This window comes from Alosa sapidissima, chromosome 4 (assembly GCF_018492685.1).
Source record: "Alosa sapidissima isolate fAloSap1 chromosome 4, fAloSap1.pri, whole genome shotgun sequence".
Lineage (NCBI taxonomy): Eukaryota > Metazoa > Chordata > Actinopteri > Clupeiformes > Clupeidae > Alosa > Alosa sapidissima.
In genome coordinates, this window is record NC_055960.1 from 40,334,521 (window position 1) to 40,347,251 (window position 12,731).

At 44.1% G+C, this 12,731-nt stretch overlaps 1 protein-coding gene and 1 long non-coding RNA gene across 2 annotated transcripts; one reads left to right on the forward strand and one right to left on the reverse strand.

Moving 5' to 3' along the window:
* Positions 1 to 1,377: 1,377 nt before the first annotated feature.
* LOC121707755 lies at positions 1,378 to 2,314 on the forward strand. The gene is made up of 2 exons (XR_006031390.1): positions 1,378 to 1,417; positions 2,284 to 2,314. It is a non-coding gene; the product is annotated as an uncharacterized LOC121707755 (long non-coding RNA).
* A 4,380-nt stretch (positions 2,315 to 6,694) lies between these two features.
* On the reverse strand, positions 6,695 to 8,415 carry LOC121707754 (growth arrest and DNA damage-inducible protein GADD45 gamma-like). Its single transcript, XM_042090540.1, has 3 exons — positions 8,281 to 8,415; positions 7,960 to 8,170; positions 6,695 to 7,841 (listed from the first exon to the last, which is right to left on the reverse strand). Exons 1-3 carry the CDS (start codon positions 8,286 to 8,288, stop codon positions 7,773 to 7,775), a joined length of 288 nt encoding a protein of 95 aa, XP_041946474.1. The 5' UTR covers positions 8,289 to 8,415; the 3' UTR covers positions 6,695 to 7,772.
* Positions 8,416 to 12,731: the final 4,316 nt, after the last annotated feature.

A 12,731-nucleotide genomic window follows, 5' to 3' on the forward strand; every position in this document is an offset into this window, starting at 1 on the left:
AAATCAATGATTTTATTTTTACGTGTTGGACAGGTGACATACTGCGAATAGGTAGATAGTTTTTTTGAGGGTGCAGTTATTAAAGTCCCCCATTATAAACTTGGGTGTATCTGGTGAGATTTCATCCAATTCTTGGGTGATATTAAAAATAATGTCTGATGCCTTGTTTATGTCTGCTCTTGGATGTATGTAGACAACAGTCAGAAATATTTGTAGGAATTCGCGGGGAAGATAGGAGGGTCGCACAGAAACTGATCAAAGTTCAATATCAGGAATGCTGATCTTTTTTCTTACCACAGTTGTCTTGCACCATCTGTCATTTATCATGACGCACACGCCCCCTCCGTGTTCCTTGCCTGTAGCCTTGCTGCATCGGTCCAAGTATACAATACTAAATCTGTCAGGACAAACTTCGGAATCTGGCACGTTATCATTAAGCCAAGTCTCAGAGAAGGCCAGGACACAGGCTTCCCTGTATTCGTGCAGGTAACGAGTGTTTGCTCGCAACTCATCTGCTTTTTTTTTATTGACTGGACGATTGAGAGAATGATAGTTGCAAGTGGGACTTTTGTTTTCCTCTTTCTGAGTCTTTGGTGCACTCCTCCCCTTTTCCCTCATTTTCTCTTATATTCCGTGTCATTGAAAGTTCTTGTTATCTAGCGGTATGATTCCAATCGCCTGCGTAGGCGCTCAGTTGTAGGAGAAAGTCTCTGTTGTAGTGTATATGTGACTCCGCGTTGCTGGCCGGTTCACTTGCCACGCTGATAACAAACAGTATCAACCCGATTATTAAAACCAGCTCCCATACGCAACTCATAGTGGCTTATGGTAACGGTCCGTAAGATAATGCATCCAATGATGATTTGTACCGAAAGTAATCGCAAGCAAGCAACTAATCAAACAAACAAAAGACAAGACAGACTGTACTGCTGGTCGCCACTGTGCAGCGCCCAGCAGTACAGATAATCTAATCTAAAAAACAAACAAGCACAAGGCACATTTTTGGACACATTGGGGACTAAAATGGCTTTAAGAACCCCCTGAGATTGAATGTCATCACTGAGACATGGTGAAAAACATGGATGCCAATCAACATACATGTGTATGAACACCAGTCAACACTAATAGCAGGCATTTCACAGATATTTTTTACATCACTTTGGCTACGCAAGGCTCTGACTTGCACAACATTGACACAATGCAACTTTTTTTTTTCCTAACCAGGCACCGTTGGCTTCCTGCAGACCTACTCTATCCCATTAGTGTATCGAAGGAAAACCACTTGGTAAAGGTGAGGAAGCAGTCGAGGGCCAGGAGAAGGCACTGCACCATCTTCCCTGGAATGTTTTACCCCGACCCGTGTCGTTGAAGATAAGGCAGGAGTATCCAAGAGACCCAGGAGTATCCAATCCACCAGGTCAATCAACTGATTTTCCCACCACGCTCTCATACTCTGGAACGCCCACCACAGATGTTTCATTTTTAACTTCACTTTTCTACGTTTTTATTTTTGTGTGTGTGTGTTTTTCCTCCCTTTTTGTCATTCTCCTATAATTCTATCAGAAAGACTCGGGGAGGTACAATGAAAGTTAACACACGTTTTAATCCATCAAAGCATATACAAAAGGCATAAGCAACAATAAGACAGTCTTTGGCATAGGCCCCCGTCCTCGGTCCAGGTCACCGAGTGTGCAGACCCTTTCAGATCCTGCCGGTATGAGACGGCAGGGGCGGAGCCTACCCCCTGGACATCTGGACAAGGCCAAACTGGTGGTGGTTAGGGAGGGAGGGTGGGAACATCGAAAATCGGCACCTGAAAGCAACAGGCAGGTGCAAAGTAAAGTGATTATAAAGGCTGATGCAGAGTGGTGATTGGTCGGAAGTAATGAATGAATGAGTGACGCATGCATTGAGTCTTCCTGACGTAATGGAAGCTTAGCGTTAAATTCTATCCATTTCATTACAACCCAGCTACAGTTATTGTTTTATGCTTTTCTTGCCAGTGCTGAACATGACCATAACATGAGCTGTTTTAAATTTGCTTTAGAAATGACATGTACTTAGTTACAGCTCTTCATCCTCTGTGGGCCACACGAGCCAGGAAGTACTAACTGTACTTTTCCTAACCATTCCTCTTTAATAATGACTGTATATAGCCAAGAAACAACTGTATTGTAATATGGTGCTGCACAAATGCTGTCTGTAGTCTGGAAGACAGGCCATGAATCTTGCAGAGTTAGGAATGCCATGTTCATTCACTAATGTATTTTTCTCCGTTTCCAGTCTGCTAAGTGAGCCTGGTGTTGCTCCAGAAGCAAGTTTTGCCACAAATCTCACTGAGTTGGCAGATATCAGCCAGGACCCCATGGCTATCCTTGAAGAACTGTTATCTCAGCAAACACAAGAGGTTAATATGAATCTAGTAATCAAGTAACTGTGCATTCCCTGTATATCCCTCCGCAATCTGTGTTCTCTCCAGTCCTGTGAATCCGCTCTTTGTTACTGACTTTAACTGTAAATGATATCACTATATCACTTGATATCACTAAATCCCCACAAGTTACAGTCACACAATACATCATTCCCTCTCCTCACTTCAAATAACGGTCAAGGGGGTCAAACCAGGGACAAGTTCAAAGACCACCTCTAAGGTAGAGACTAGGGTCTGAAATGGACAGTGTAAAACAACGGGGTGCCTTCCCAACAGGGGGTGCCTGCACACCTCCTTAAAGTGCTGATGAAAACAATAGAGGTGCCGTCTGTGCCGTCCTGCGAGAACATGGGGGTTTGACCGGACTGGGGCTTTAAAAAGGCAAAAACAGACTGTCAAATCATTCAACCACTTTATTTGACCAGGGTTACTTTGTTAAACCGGGGTTGACAAAACCTGGTTATCTTAAGTGGTGTTAATAGGTACTACGACGCAGATTATGAAGTTGATTTGTTGAGCCGGGGTTAACCTAATTGGAGTTTGTGCGCGTTCACATAAAAGGGGCGGGTTGCAGCGCAAGTCACCACTTTCAATGATGACGCGATCACCTTATTTTACGGATGAGGAATGCACAATTACCTAGCATTCATGGGCTTCGGAAAAATCTTTCTCCGAGTGAAAACATCATTCCGCGTCATTCACGTCACTTAATGTGTGAGTCAGAGGTCGGAAACTGGGGCTAGATTTTGCTAACAGAGTTGCCCAGTTAGGGGCTCGTCATCACTTTTGTTGTCACGTTGTAGTTCGTTTGTAGTCCATGTGGCCTTTCATGTCCAACAGTTTTCATGTGAACTTGGGAATTTGCCGTTTTTGTCACTTGAAAGCTGCATATCTTTCTTTCACAAGCATCTTACACTATATTTTAAGCAAATACAGTTGTTTGTTTAGGATTAGTGAGTGTATGTTTTAACCTTTGTTGTGGCATCCGTGTTTGTCACACATTCCGAAGGCAAAGCACATGAACACTTGCTGTCAGAAAAACAAAGTAGCCATGGGGGCAGTCCTTGTCATTCCGAGGTGCCCTGAATGCACCCTTATTATGCCAAGTTATGAGGAATTAAAACCAACTCTACGACAAAAATCAAATACGTCGGCAGTGAACAAAGCAAGGCAAGGCTGTTGGCAACATATTGCAGATCGGATAGCCTAAATGCCTAAAAGTAAAGTTTTATTCCCACATGTTCTTCAAATATGTGTTACGGAGGATTAGTAGCTTGCGGAATATCTGAAATGAGTTGAAATAATTAAATAGCCTATTTTGAGTTCATAGAAAGGCCTACAGATGCAACACAATTCAGAAGTGGGCATATAGATTACAGGATAATTTAATGTTTAAGTAGCCCCCATTGACTGATTTAGTGTATGCCTAATCCTGTGAACATTTCAGATGCAACACCATTGCCAAATGCACATGGCAGCAGGTGAAAATGAAACACAAAAACATTATTCAGATAGTAGGTTTATATAGTTATAGCTTGCATTAATATTTCTTAATTATGAAAACATGTAGGCCTAGCTTATAGCCTTCACTTGGCCTCTGTTTTACAGCTAACAAGAAAAAGGTGTCTTTGAACACTACTGTAGGAGGAAAGGCACCAGAGTGTTTTACAGTAGCAGAGGAGTTGGCCATCGCAAATAATAGTGGAAGGCCGATTATGGAGGGGGTTGAGGGAGGCATTCGGTCGGATTCTGGTCCTGTGGAAATGTAGCCTTTATGTGCAGGGTACAGTAATATGACATTCAATTCAACAAGTTTGTTAAAATGGTGATTTTAATTTATTAGGCCTACTGTAGGCTATGTCCCATTTATTTTCAGACATACAGTATTCTTGCTCAGATGTTCTAGCCTGGCGAGCCAGACCCACATTAAAATTTAGGGTCTGGGCACTCACCGTTCGCAGTGCTAAGTCCGAGGGGCGGGGTAATCAGTTGTCTTTCAAATTCCCTCTGCACGCAATAGGACGCAATAGGATATTTGTTTTCAAGTAGCAGGGAATTCAAGCCAAACCGTTGCAACTCTGCCATCAATCATTATGTTAAGCCCACCAAACGACTCTATACACGATTTCAATGCCCTGATTAAGTTTCGATTTCTGGAGCTCACAAGCCAACGGAGAGTTGCTAGACTAGCCCTTGCAGTAAATGTAATTTGCTGCCGCTAGGGGCGTGTCTAGATTTCTAGGCTACAGATGTTCAGCACCGATGGAATAAATGAATGTCCACGTACGGGCATTGCTGAGACGTCTTCCTAGATCAATATTGCCCAGGTAGCCTATATATTTTCTGGCGGTCTCTAAAACCGGCTCGCCCTGCGAAGAGAGCCCCTCACGCTTTGCGCTCCAATGTCGTATGGATCATCCAGGTACGGCGACATTTTTAGTGGAGGGGTGGTACTTATAAAGGGTGTGGTTAACGGAAACCTTGGGTTAACCAAGAACATAACCTGCTCGGAGCAGGTTTGAGATGCAGCGTAAATTGCCATGGCAGCATACCTCGGTTAAAACCTATCCACCTTTCGTAGTACGGGTTAATCGGGATCAAGTTACTCTCGAAGTTACGCAGATAAGCCAGTAACCCCGCTTCGTAGTACAGGCCCCAGGTGTGCAGTCTCATATCTCACTAGCCTGGAATGACTGAACAAATGGAGCATTCTTTTCTGCATTTTGCATTGCTCAAGAGTTACATTACATACCAAACAAGCAACTGACACAAGTGATAATGGATAAACTTTTGAAATGTTTATTTATGTCTGCAAATTGTTTAACAACATCATAACATAACAACATAAATGGCATGGTAGGTTAAGGCGAGACACGGCAGGTGAAAACATCGTTTTTTCATGCACTGGTCAATTTCGAGATTTTGGGCTAATTTGCTACCTTAGCATGTATTCTTTCACACTACTACAACAACAAAGCCCGATTTACACATTTAGGTGTTAATTTCATTACATTTTGTCTACTCGCGCTTGTATATTTCTCCTAAATTCACCAAAAGTTAGTCTTCTAACGTTTCATGCTCTACCGCGACCGTGCTACAAAACATAACATGTGTAGTACCGTTGGAAAGCTCTGTTTTTCCTGCATGACGCTGTGCTATCCAAATATGGACACTTCCTTTGTAACCGCAACCAATCGCGAAAGTTCAAAGGCGAGTCTAGGCTGAGAACGGAATCTCTTGTCTGTGTTCCAAGGCTGTTTTCTCAAATTGAGTTTTTCTCATTTTCCAGTAGATACATCTCAGCCTATGTAGCACCTATGTACACCAAACTTTCCAGATATACACTTAGCAGTGCTCTGAAGATATTTACAGAGGGATTTGTTAATAAATCATTCCTGGCCTGATTTATGTGACATTTTATTCAAAAATATATGGCAAAAATCGATTTTTTAAGGCTATGGACAGTATATTCTGATTTCCTAGGTAATGAAAGCAGATATCCTGAAATCCCTCTGTAATTTTATTTTTATCTTGTATGCAAACAAAATGAAAAAATAATTTTGCACCTGGCTTCATCATATGTTCAGATCTATCTACCGAAAATATATGCAAATGTGTGCATATTTAATGAGAATGCCTAATTTGCATAATTAGACATTCGAATTTCAAAAACTTGTAATACATTTTTTGTTCATACTTGTGTAAGTAATCAACTGAGGAAGTTTCATGGTGATGTCTATTATTTTAAAATTTTACCCTATTCACCTGTAGTGTCTCGCCTTAAACAGGAACCGAAGTGGTGCCAAAGCTTACCGTGACAAGAATACAGTGAGCGACTCGTCAGTGCCAACAATACCGACAAGGCGCTCGATGTCATTCACCCTCACGATGTTGATGTCGTTGTCAAAGCAAAAAGCCTGGATGAGGGTGAAATGAATCTGGAGGGCAATGTCGCATTTGTACTCCTCGTCAGTCGCTAACACGCAGAATGCCACATTGTCTGGATCACTGTAGAATGACGATGACACTTGGTTAGAAACCGATTCAAATAACCATGTCATGTAACTATAGCAAATATATTTATCAGGTTCCAGAAAGATATTCGCTGCTTTACTTACACATTCATGACTTTTGCTGATTCGTATACCCCGACTGTCAAGCAATCTTGTTTCTTGGCCGAAATGAGTAGCTCTTCCAAAGCAGTACTGAAGGTGTGACGTGGATGAAAACTTTGCTTATGGAGAAGGGCGTGTCTGTCGGTCTCTTTAAAAAAGACCTTAGTGGCTATTGTTTTGGTGGAGGCACAGAGATCAGGGGCAGTGAAAAAGAGCTGTGTGTCTAGAAATTCTACACTATGTTATTGCAGTGAGTGTTTAAGCTTGATCCTAGGATGATGGCTATTGAGCACAGACATGAACTCTAGAAACTCAGGCTCTGAGTAGGTCCAAAAACCAAAAAGGTCATCTAGAAACCTGAGATATACTAGCAGCCTACGGTGACACTTGGCAAAAACCTCTTCCTCCCAGACGGCCAGATAAATGTTGGCGTAGGCTGGTGAGTATTTCCTACCCATGGCACAGCCACACGTCTGGAGGTAATAGTTGCCATTGAACTCAGTCATTACGAGTTAATGTGAGTTCAAGAAGCTGTAAGACCTGTCTGTCTGGCCTCTGAGGATCTGGATATTGAGCAAAAATCTTTTTCACTGCTGCTAGCCCTCGATCTGTCTCCATGTTGGTATAGAGTGAGTCTACGTCGATAGAAAAGAGAAAGGTGTTCATTGGGACCTTACTATCTCTCACCTGTGCTACAAAGTCATATGCATCTTTGACATAGCTTGGATGTCTCTGGGACAACGGGTTGAGATAGAAGTCAACAAACTCTGCCAAGCAGTGTGACTCGGATTCACAATCACTGACAATGGGACGTCCCTTGGGCAAAACCCCGGGGATGGTCCACGTGTCTGGCTGCTTATGTATCAAACGGCATAACAAAGATGACTCAGTGATTTTTGTCTGAAAGTCCATCCAAGAAACAACTAGCTTCATTGCCAGGGGAAGCCAACACCATTGCTTTAATCTTATAAAATCCACGACCCGGTCAACTCCTCATCGACTTTCCTGTACCCATCCAGTCTATCTTCATCTTTCAGCGCCAGCACAACATTCCAGAGAGAGTCCCCGAAATCTGGAGGTTCGCTTTACATCCTCCGCTATCAGAATGGGAACCTCACACTCTGTGATTCGGAATAGGTTCCTTCTCCTTCTGTTGCAGAAGCGCAGAGAAGTGGCCCAGTTCAGCGCTCGGGGAGGGTGATGGTCGGCACCCACTCATACTTGCCTCAGCTCTCTTCGCAGAACAGTCGGAGTTTGTCTAAAGCAGGATCCTTCCACGAGTCCACATTTGGGCTCTGCAATAACAAGGCACACAAGAATTAGCATGACCTAAACACGAACTTAACCTACAAATAGCTGCAGCATAAATGGCATGGTAGGTTAAACAGGAACCGAAGTGATGCCAAAGCTTACCGTGACAAGAATACAGTGAGCGTCTTTAGGTGCCTCCGACTCGTCAGTGCCAACAATACCGACAAGGCGCTCGATGTCATTCACCCTCACGATGTTGATGTCGTTGTCAAAGCAAAAAGCCTGGATGAGGGTGAAGTGAATCTGGAGGGCAATGTCGCATTCGTACTCCTCGTCAGTCGCTAACACGCAGAATGCCACATTGTCTGGATCACTGTTGAATGACGATGACACTTGGTTAGAAACCGATTCAAATAACCATGTCATGTAACTATAGCAAATATATTTATCAGGTTCCAGAAAGATATTCGCTGCTTTACTTTCACATTCATGACTTTTGCTGATTCGTATACCCCGACTGTCAAGCAATCTTGTTTCTTGGCCGAAACGAGTAGCTCTTCCAAAGCAGTACCGAAGGTGTGACGTGGATGAAAACTTTGCTTATGGAGAAGGGCGTGTCTGTCGGTCTCTTTAAAGAATACTTTAGCGGCTATTGTTTTGGTGGAAGCACAGAGATCAGGGGCAGTGAAAAAGAGCTGTGTATCCAAAACTTCTACACTATGCTGTTGCAGTGAGTGTTTAAGCTTGATCCTAGGATGATGGCTATTGAGCACAGACATGAACTCCAAAAACTCGGGCTCTGAATAGGTCCAAAGACCAAACAAGTCATCCAGAAATCTCAGATAGACTAACGGCTTACGGTCACATTTGGTAAACACCTCTTCCTCCCAGACGGCCAGATAGATATTGGCATAGGCTGGTGAGTATTTTCTACCCATAGCACAGCCACACGTCTGGAGGTAATAGTTGCCATTAAACTCAAAGTCATTACAAGTAAGTGTGAGTTCTAAGAGCTGCAAGATCTGTCTGTCTGGCCTCTGAGGATCTGGATATTGAGCAAAGATTTTTTTCACTGCTGCTAGCCCTCGATCTGTCTCTATGTTGGTATAGAGTGAATCTACGTCGATGGAGAAAAGGAAGGTGTTAAGTGGGACCTGGCGACCTCTCACCTGTGCTACAAAATCGTACGTATCCTTCACATAGCTGGGATGTCTCTGAGATAGCGGATTGAGATAAAAATCCACAAACTCTGCTATACGGTGTGATTCAGATCCGCAATCGCTGACAATGGGACGTCCCTTGGGTAGAACCCCGGGGATGGTCCATGTGTCTGGCGGCTTGTGTATCTTAGGCAAGAGGTAGAACTGTCTAGGTCTTGGGTCATCTGGGCCGTACAGGTACATTTTCTGTTTCTTATTAATGTAACCCTCTCTTTCTAACTCATCTACCACACGTCTAACCAATCCCTGAGTCTCTGTCTGGATTAAGGAGGTCAAAGGTGAGTAGTAAGCTCTGTCATCCAGTTGTCTGAGTGCTTCCCTGATGTAATGGGATCTGTCTTGTAACACTATTTGACTGCCCTTGTCTGCTGGTTTAATGACAATTGTTCTGTTAGAAGTCAGATTTTTAAGCGCTGATCTCTGTGCTGCCGTGAGATTTTGAGTGGTCTCCGTCACACGTTCCAGGCCCCTCAAAGCTCCAATGTCTCTCCCTATTAGATCCAAAAGAAACGCCGGCGTAGACTCCGAATCTGGTTCCCAATTAGAGGGTTCGAGAAAATGTAAATGTTCTGAATGTTGTTCTGAATGTGAATGTTCATCGAAGTGTCTCGCTTCAATATAGGGTCAACACTAGAGAACTCATTCTCCAAAGAGTTCTGAGGGGGCAGGACTGAAGTCCTGGATATCTGCGGAGAAGAGTGCTCCCGAGGGAGGTGAGAGCTGTTATTCTCAACAAATGAGTCTGAAAAAACTGACTCAAGCCACTCTGGGTTTTCTGGTGGGATACTCTCAATGTCATGATTGAGTTTCTCTACTGTGCTAGGTCGAATGGATTCACACAGAAGGGCTGATGGTGCTGTTACTGCCAAGACTGGAGAAAGATCTGGAATTTCTCGGGTAAAGATGGTAAGTGAAGGAGATTTAATTCCTTCCGGTAATACCATGTGTGTGCTAACAGGTGGCGTGATGTTACGGCGTCTCGCCCTGGATTTGAGTCGCGGTGAACGCGGACACACTGGCCAGTCCTGGGGATTGGGAACTTCAAGATGCCAAACAGTATCCTTATCTATAGTTGGGTGTGGTCTAGTTTCCAAAAGTTGAAGTGTTAGTAAATCTATTGAAGAAGATGTAAGTTTCTTTCTATAACGACTGTGGGCCCATCTTAATGCCTTGTCATATGCCTCTTGAGAATAGGGGGAGGTTCTGAAAAATGTGCTCTTTGATATCACTATAATGTTCTTTTAATGCTGTAATGTTACATCGCATCCACTCACTGGTGTTGGCTTGGACCTTCTCTAAAATGTTTTGTTTAGGTGCTGCTGGTTTAATAAAAGAGGTTAAAGCATGCACCTTGGAATACCTATAGGAAATTAGGTTATAGGGTGAAAAGGCGCTAAAGTTACCCCCTAAGCCCGTGTGAGCACAAGCACTCTTCCCCAAGCCTCTCCAAGCATCAGGGGTCAAGTCAGAGGTCAGCAGTAGCTAGTAGGCCTCTCACAAGGCCTCAGCCTAAGCTGGAGGATTGGGTTAGATTGTAAATTAATTTTGGGAGAACAGAGTCTAGGTTGTGCTAGCTGTGGAAAAGGGGATAGGGAAGAGGTTGGGCCTCTGTTCGTGTATTAATCGGGGTTAAGTTTAGATGTAGGATACAGGGTAATGCTCCCAGGCTCACACACACGCGCGCAGGGGACAGAGAGGAGTCTTTGGAGCCTCTGTGAGCAGCTGGGGCCTGTGGGTGGGTGTGTGTGTGTGTAGGGGTGCTGCAGTGGGTATAGCACAGCATCTAGGCCCAACTTTAATAATAATAATGTAATAATAATAATAAGTTGGGGCCTCTCTGAGCAGCTGGAGCCTCTCTGAGCAACAGGCCCCTCTCACTGTCCCTCTCTATCACCTGCGCGCGCGTGCGTGCGTGTGTGTGGCTGTGCTTGGTGGGGGGGGTCTAGCGCAGCTCTCTGTGTCTCTCCCTGCTCCTAGGCCCGAGTTGAGCCCGTCTGAGCACAAGCACTCATCCCCAGGCCTCTCCCGGCCCGTCCCGTCACAGTAGCTAGTAGGCCTCTCACAAGGCCTTAGCCTAAGCTAATGTGTGTGTGTTTGGGGGGGGGTGGGGGAGGGGGCGCTCAGGATCGGGTTAGGGTTAGGGTTAGGGTTAGGGTTAGGAAATTAGAATTAAAGTTTTGCTTTGGTGAGTGGTTGTTTGGACCATTATGCACTGGCCAGTTGTCCCCGCCCCACTAATCCCATCTAAAAGTAAAAATAAATAAATAAATAAAATAGAATAAAATAAAAGTTAAAAGGAAATAAAATAAAATAAAAGAGAGGAGCTAGTAAAAAAGACACAGAGTGGTATAAAACTTTAATTCAATTTTTCATTAAGACCTTGTGGGTGTAGTGTTTGAAGTTTTAAAATCCACAATCTCTCTGCTCTTTTCCTCTGTAAAATTGTCCAGCCTGGGTTCCCTTCAAGGCCACAGACCCTCAAATGTGTGATGTTGTGCGTCTGGAAATGTGTGACAAGATAAGTGTTGAGTGTATTTTTATGTATGTTGTGCAGATGTTGCTTGAGGCGTATGCGAAGTGTATGTCCAGTTTCCCCAATGTACAACATGTGACAGTGAGTGCAAGTGATAGCATATACTAAATTGGGAGTGTCTAAGTTGAGTGGATTGGTGGGTGCAGAACAGTGACTATGGATATTAGTGATGAATAGGTGAGGGGTGAAGTGTAAGTTTTCTTTAGGGGGTGGTGGTTGTAAGTGACGGGTGAAGGTGGTGCGTATGAGGAGGTCTTTGAGGTTTTTATTGCGTCTATATGCGGAGATGAGTGTGTGGTGTTGGAAGGTGGGGTGTGTTGTTTGGAAATCAGTATAGTGTTGTTTCAGTGTGTGGTGAAGGTGTTGTATGCCGTGTGAGTAGGTGCCAATAAGGGGCAGGAGATGGGGTGGGTCAGGGTTGGGGTTAGGAAGAGGGTTGGGGTTAGGGTTAGGAAAAGGGTTGGGGTTAGGGTTAGGCAAGGGGTTAGGGTTAGGGTTAGGTTAGGGGAACATGATCTTTGGTGGAGTGGGTGACTGTGAGTGCACTGGCCGATTGGATCCAACCACACCAACAAGGAGGGGAATAGGGTATGAAAAGGTCAACTGTCTGTCTATAAAATAATATAAATATGAAAAATATTTAATAAAGAAATAAGTAAATTAGAAAAGGGAAAAAAAAGAAGAAAAATAAATAAATAAATAAACAAACAACTCATTAAGGGGTGGGGGGCTGGAGGTTAGGTTGAGGGATGGGGGTTAGGTTAAGGGATGGGGGTTAGGTTTAGGAATGGGGGTGGGGGTTGGGTTTAGGGATAGGGGCTGGGGTTGGCCTAAGGGTTGGGTTAGGGTTAGGTTAAGGGGCTGGGGTAGGAATGTAGCCAAGTGGCTGAGGGTTAGGTTTAGGGATAGGGGCTGGGGTTGGCCTAAGGGTTGGGTTAGGGTTAGGTTAAGGGGCTGGGGTAGGAATGTAGCCAAGTGGCTGAGGGTTAGGTTTAGGGATGGGGGTTAGGTTAAGGGGTGGGGATTGGGTTTAGGGATAGGGGTTGGGGTTTGGGCGGGGTTAAAACTAGGGAATGGGGTTTGGGCGGGGTTAAAACTAGGGAATGGGGCTAAAAGAAAGAGAAAAAGAAAAAAGTAAGTGCAAGAATTGGGGCTGGGAGTAAGGGATAGACTAAAACCAG

Bases quoted from the DNA above. Each gene is read 5' to 3' on its own strand.
- LOC121707754 (XM_042090540.1), bottom strand. The intron at 7,842-7,959 runs GTAAGCTTTGGC...TTGTTATTGCAG, and splicing joins CTCACTGTATTCTTGTCACG to AGCCCAAATGTGGACTCGTG.